The sequence below is a fragment of the Citrus clementina genome, unplaced genomic scaffold, assembly GCF_000493195.1.
Source record: "Citrus clementina cultivar Clemenules unplaced genomic scaffold, Citrus_clementina_v1.0 scaffold_4, whole genome shotgun sequence".
NCBI lineage: Eukaryota > Viridiplantae > Streptophyta > Magnoliopsida > Sapindales > Rutaceae > Citrus > Citrus x clementina.
The window spans coordinates 6,230,838-6,237,898 of NW_006262274.1; the positions used below are offsets into that span (position 1 = coordinate 6,230,838).

A 7,061-nucleotide genomic window follows, 5' to 3' on the forward strand; every position below is an offset into this window, starting at 1 on the left:
CTAAGGTTAAGGATGTCTGTGTTGGTAACCAAATCTATTTATTTTATTTTTATTTTAATAATAAAAGTTTTGTTTGATTATTAGGTACTTTTTTTTCTTTTATATATAAATCATCTCATTTTTAACATTTGTATTATGTCAGAAGCTTTTCCATTTTTATACATAAACTATAAGCCTCGATATTCAGATTGCATCATATTAAAATTATTTCATTTTATTCAAGAAAATTTCTATGTTTTTGCGGAGCATAACTCTTCTGTAAACACTGAGATTTCATCAATTAATTAAACTACTACTAGTACCCACATAAACTATGAGATTTCATCGATTAAAACTTAATTGTTGCGAATTATTGACAACCATTGAATTTGAATGTTCAGAGCCTTGTGCCACTTCTTGCCTTGCTATTCATTCTTAATTAATATCAAAATGTTGAGCATTTTTCTCTCTTTATTTCTTGCTATTATTCATCAATTCTTGCTCTTACAGAATTATTTAAACCTGAATGAAGAGTTTCTACTCAGTAATTCTTCATCCAAAGTCCAAACACTTTAGCTGTGCAAGTATGCTGAGTTCCAAATACAGAGCTTTGAAAACTAAGAAACAAATAGACATCGCTATCACAACATAGGACTGAATATTGTATCGCAATCTAAAGTCAATAGAAGAAGAATCTTCATAAAAAAATTGTCTACATATACTTACACCATCCACTAAATCAAAAACAAACAAACAAACAAGTAAACTATCTATCTTTTCAATAGTTAGAAATCAGAAAGGAACTGAAACAAAACCTTAATTGTCTAAGATTGGAAAATAGCATCTCCTGAATTACCATTACTTTGATTTACTTTTGCATTCATAAGTGGTGCCGTTGATGAGGGAGATTCTTTGGGATTGCAGGTTTTTGGCACTTTTAGACCACTGGACTTCGACTTTAATCTAAATGGGAATTTCTTTGAGAATATGTTCCAACTCCCTTTCGCTTTCACCAACTTCTCAATCTCTTGTTTCATGCTCATGCACTCTTTCTCGAGGTCAGAAACACGCTCCCTCATGTTGTCCACAGCTACAATGGAGTCTTGAGAGTTTCGTGCTTGGGCGTGACCATCGTTTCTGGTGAGTGCAAGATTCCCACTTGGATTTTGCGAGTTATCAAGGTTGTCAGAGACAAAGAACCAACCAGCTATGGAGGTACGGAGCCTAAGCTGTTCAAAGAACAGAACTTGTACAATGACTCGAAGTGGCAGCCTTTCGTTCTGGGCTGCATGGGTGCTGGCTTCCAGGGAGAGCTTCTGGCAGTCCATGAGCCGGCAAATCTGCTCCCTCTCGGAGTCTGTCAGCCAGGGATGAGCCTGACAGTTGAGAAATGCATCAGCATCTCGTACAAAAGATGAAATTAGTAACATAAGATGCATGGGTAACATTGACAATAATTGACTGATAGAGGACACTCTAGTAACCGAATACAAAGTTGCATTGTTACCTTGAGAAATATATCAATAGCACGGTAGATTCCATCATCCAATGGCCTAGCATAGTCAGGAATTGCAGAAGCAAGTGACTGAAATTTTGGCAACTTCAAATTGACATCAGGTGCTACCTCAGACAGATATCCATCCACCAGATTAGCTACCATTGTCATTGGCGTCAGTGAATGGGAACCTCCAATCAACTGACCCTCATCAGTTATACAATTTGAATCAATTGTATCATGATTAATCAGCATGAAGTGATCAAGAATCCGCTGAACACAGTCGATGTCATACAGGGTCTCCACTGAGTACCCCATATTCGGGATTAGGAGATCTTCAAGAGCTGCTTGATCCAACTGGGAGCCAATCCGTTTCTCCAAGATTTCTCGACATGATTGGCTAGCCTGTAGTTTCAGTGATGTGCGTAGAAGTCTAAGCAGAAATTTTGTTGGTGTGACCCCCTTTTTATCAGGTATTAACTCCACTAATTCTTCAAGGAGAGTCCTTTGAAATTCCTCGGATGGTGCAGAAATAATCGATACAGGTTCAACACGGCTCCCATTCTGGAAGCTTGACTGTCTACCTAGCAACGGCAGATGCCTCTTCGCATAGTGAATAATGGACCCAGCAATGCTTTCTTGCTTTATGCTGCTCATTCCAACAGCCAGAATCAGCCTTTTGTAAAGTGGGAGTCTAAGGAAAGACACATCCTCATACCACCAATCCTCAGTCACAGGTTGTGGCTTGGATGATGCGCCTATTCCATTCCATAACATAGTTCCTCCTGGACTCTGCTCATCTGTGCGACCTGACATAGGCCAACTGAACAAACTTGGATCTGCGCAAGCTTTCATCGCTAAGGAATTGATGCATCTAGAAACAATATGAAGCTCTTCTGCATGCGGTAGATCCTCTTCACACGTTTCAAGAGCTCTGATCGAGTCTGTCCAGTTACCAAAGACTTCGTTAAGAAAGTTTTCTGTTTGCGTGATGAGATTTCCTTCTCCATATTCATCACTCATTCGTAGATACTCAGCGGCACACCTAAGACTGACTACATTTGCTGCAGTGAGATCTATTTTTACACCATAACAGAATTTAGCTACAAGCAAAAATGCCTTGGCTCCTCCAGGTATATCATGAAATTGCAAAACACACTTCTTCTCAGCCTCACCAGAAAATTCTGCAATTAGATTTTCTAACACTCCACTTCTAGACAGCAATGGAAACTGAAGCAGAGATCAAGAAGGAAAGAGTCACATGCAGTCCAATGAGCAAATATGAACAGATCCATAAACGAAAACACAAGCACGTTACAGACAGTGGCTACTGTAGCTGTAAAAAGCCATGAAGTGGAGAAACTTTTTGCCTCTGACAATGCAAGGGAATACAAGGTTGAGACATAAGAAAATTCTTGAAACTACATACAGCACATTGGAAGATAGAAAATAGCAGAAACCTTAAGTATAACAAGACACCTATATATTTAACTTCCAAGATGAAGATTTTAGGTTGACTATCAGTTCATTTGCATTAAATTGGAGATTGCCTGAAAGAATTAAATGTCAATTTTTTTATAAAACAATCGTAAAAGCTTCAAAGCATGAGATGTGTGACTAAAGGGATTTGAGCCTTAAATTTGCAATTGGTATTTTCGTCGAGCCTCACCTCAATGTGTGCCATAATGAAGTCTTTCCCTTTTTCAGACCATTGCATTATATTCTCTCATTTTATATGCCAGGAAATTAGAAATGGTGGAAAAATGACAAGAAAAAGCGTTGGGGCAAGGTAGAGCACACCTTGTGGAGATGAAAAGGACCACTTCTCCCAACTTCAATGATGACATCACTTGGAAGTCCAGATGAGGCATTAGCCTGTTAAAAGAGGCATATTTAAACAAACAACTTCACTAAATGGACACCCAAAAAGCAGAACAAGTTACCCACTTGTACATAAGTAAAACCAGAAACTCAAGCATGGGGAAAGAAGATGTTTTTCGATTAAATGATGGTCTCAAATTCAGCATCTCTGTGTGATCCAGAGGTTGAAAACCAAATACTTCAACAAGTCGCTATCAAGAACTAAAATGTACTTCAAAAATCAATTTAAATCCAAATATCTCACTTACAGTCATATCTAACCAACATAAACTTTGGTATGATCATGAAAGAAAAACGTAATCTTACATTCGAGAAGGATATGGATGAGGCTATTATCGCCAACTAAAAATATTTCAAATCTAAAACCCTTTGGCCATGTCGAGGGTGTAAATCTCACCTCATAGAAACAAAGCTACTAGTCCCTAATCATATAATCCCAATCCACAGTCAACATTTGCTCAATCCTATTGCATTATAAGCACAAGTTGTAATACTCTGTGGAACTATCAACGCCTGTCCTCGTCACTGAGTCTCTCTCTCCCCCTTGTCAAACATTCAGTTTTTTTTTTTTTAAATACATGTATTTTCATAAAACGAGCCTAACACATTCAGTCCATACGACAGACCATGGTTAGTCTATAATTCACAAAATCATCTCTGCACAGGTTTTCCTCCTTCACAAGTCATAAACCATAGAATACAAAACGTTCATAATCATCATATAAACAGAATAAATCGCACTGAATCAAAAGCAGAAGCACTCTGTCTATTAGTCATTCAAAAGGTAAACAAACAAACAATCAGGTCTAAAAGGAAAAATAAAAACAACCCAGAAATCAATTTTGAATGCCATCAGAAACCCACATTCTAAATTTTTCAGGTGATTACATTACAACTATAAATTTAGTACAGAAACAAGAAATAAAAACAAACCAGTTTTGACAATTTTCAATATTACCACAATGCAGACAAGCAGAAATAAGAAAATAGAATCAATAAATGAGACAGACCAGGTTTGGCCATCGAGGTGAAACACTTCAGATTTAGATCCCAGCTTCATGCAAGCCATGTTAATTACTTTCTAACAACTGAACGGTCTTTTGTTATCATTAACAAGAGGTTCTGAAACTGTGAAAGACATGAACACGTGAACTGAAAAGTGGCAATGGTGAAAACGATAAAACTAGCCCCCAAAAAAGAAAATGAATAAAAATAAAAAATGTGGGTTTTTTTTTTTTCCTCTCTGCAATGTGTGCAAATGTTTTCAGCTTTTTGGAGATGGTCCCGAGTCTAAAGGGGGAAAATCCAGGAAGCAGAATCGGTTACTGCTGACTGTTACAAGGATAAAGGCAGCGTTTGGCCGTAACTAATATACTTCATAAGCACTTCTATAGTAATTTATTATTCTGTTATTAAATGTTTGTTATTGAAATTCTCATCGAAGAAGCATCTGTCAGTCGAAGATTATTCGTTACGTTTTATTTTTTATTTCTTTTCTTTTACCATAATGTTCCATTTTGCGTAACCATTGTACCGAATTTTCAGATTGAACTGGTTCTTGTTATAGGATGATTACTCAAAACTTTGTGTAGAAGCACTTTTCTAAAGAAGGGCATTTTCGTAAAAGAATTTTTGTGCAAAAAGGCCCTCATGTGGAAAGCATAAGTAGTTTTGAAAATATATGAAAGACGTTCAAAAAACCCTTAGAAAAATATGGCTAATGACACAAACACTTCTGGACAAACTAACATGTTAAGCTTTTGTTGCACGATTATCACATGAGCTAGACTATATGATATGTTTTTATTGATTAATAAGGATTTAGCGTTCAACTAAGTTGATTGGAACCTATGTTAAACAAATTATAACTATTAATTTCGTGTTTATTCTGAAACTAGTATATTGCTTTAGTTTTGTCATGTATATGTTTATTTTAAAACTAGCATCGCTATGATTAATTATAAGAGAAATAAAATTTAAAAAATGTGCCATGACTTTATTACATCATCATCTTATTGAAACTGTAACAATTTATGTTGTCCTTTGGAATTAACAAGGGTAGCGACAGAGACAAATAGTAGGTTGTCCCCTTTTTTTTAAGCAAACACCATGAGACCATTGGCCATGACCATATTTCTTCAAACAACGATCGTTGCATTCAGCTTCCATGAACCCTTCGCCCTCGTACAACTCTGCCGTGCACATGACGGGCGAAAGCAATGACGAAGAAACAATAGCGTTAGCCTCTGCCGTAATCTCATTGCCGGAAGCAATGAACAGAACAAGCAAAATGACGGCTGTGGGAAAGGTTCTTCATGCCGAATTTATGTAAAAACAAGTTGATGGGGTTGATAATTGCTCACGCTCAGCCCTACTTATAATTTAAAGTCTAGTTGTTTTGCCTCATTTATAATCTAATAATTATTTTTTATTTTAATATTTTGTAATGTAATTATTTTTTAATTTCAACCAATTTATTAGATAATAGAGAATATGAGATGATGAGAAATGGTGATGACACATCACCTCCTCAAGTCTCAACTTTATATATATACTAGGAAATATAACCGTATTTCGTGCAGCTTTAAAAAAAAATTAGTATTATTTTTTTATTACTTTACACTTGATAAAATTGATAAAAAATATAAATTAATTTTTTTTAAAGATGACGCAGCCTTATAAAACTAATGTTATTTATGAAAGTTAATTATTTTTTTGTTAACTTTAAAAATATATATTAATGTGTATAGTTAAGTGTAAACAACTTTTTCATCAATAAAAATTATGTTCACACTAATCAACTCTCCATTCTTCTTGGTATTAACAGACTCCCACATTTTATAAAACCTAACCCTTATCATCCAACTATCTTTATCATTGTTTAACTCGTGAAGAAAAGAATACTCTATGAAGCACACAATACAAAAAATTTAAATAAGTCAAAAAATAAAAACACAAGAATATTTCTAAAGAGGATGTTGGTTAAATAATAAAAAAAATCAAAACATAACAAATCTTAAATACTTAATATTTATATAGTTTGAAGAAGTCAAAAGACACTAAATAAAAGGTTACATAATTAAATATGAAATTATGACATTGAAATTAGGTCCTAGTGGTATTGGTGAGGGAAGATGAAATAACATTCCTTCCTATATTAATTAGTTGATGTATTTTAAACCACTAAAGTTTAGTTGTTGGCTTAGTAAAATAAATGAATGTTTCAAAACTATAATTAATTTATTATTAATGGTTACATATTGTTGAATTTAAATAGAAAGAAGAAGAGACATGTAATCTTTTATAATCTACTAATTATTTTCTATTTTTAATATTTTGTAATGTAATTATTTTCTAATCTCAACCAATATATTAGATTATAGAGAATATAAAAAGATGAGAAATAATAATGCCACAAATCTTAACTACTTAATATTTATAGAGTTTGAAGAAGCCAAAAGGCACTAAACAAAAGGTTACATAATTAAATATGAGATTATAGCATTAAAATTAGACCCTAATGACATTATTGAGGGAAGATAAAAGAACATTCCTTCCTATATTAATTAATTGATATATTTAAGCCACTAAAGTTTAATTGTTGGCATAATAAAATAAATTAAAGTTTGAAGACTTGTAATTAATTATTATTAATGGTTACATATTATTGAATTTAAATAGAAAGAGGAAGAGACATATAATCTTT

General features: G+C 34.1%; 1 protein-coding gene across 1 annotated transcript; it reads right to left on the minus strand.

Annotated features, from left to right (window-relative positions):
* Positions 1 to 803: 803 nt before the first annotated feature.
* Positions 804 to 2,580, minus strand: LOC18044785 (BTB/POZ domain-containing protein At5g03250). Its single transcript, XM_024186539.1, has 2 exons — positions 1,487 to 2,580; positions 804 to 1,355 (listed from the first exon to the last, which is right to left on the minus strand). The coding sequence occupies exons 1-2, from the start codon at positions 2,495 to 2,497 to the stop codon at positions 804 to 806; spliced, it is 1,563 nt and encodes a 520-aa protein (XP_024042307.1). The 5' UTR covers positions 2,498 to 2,580.
* Positions 2,581 to 7,061: the final 4,481 nt, after the last annotated feature.

Bases quoted from the DNA above. Each gene is read 5' to 3' on its own strand.
- LOC18044785 (XM_024186539.1), bottom strand. From the start codon at position 2,497: ATGAGTGATGAATATGGAGAAGGAAATCTCATCACGCAAACAGAAAAC. The intron at 1,356-1,486 runs GTAACAATGCAA...CTCAACTGTCAG, and splicing joins CTATTGATATATTTCTCAAG to GCTCATCCCTGGCTGACAGA.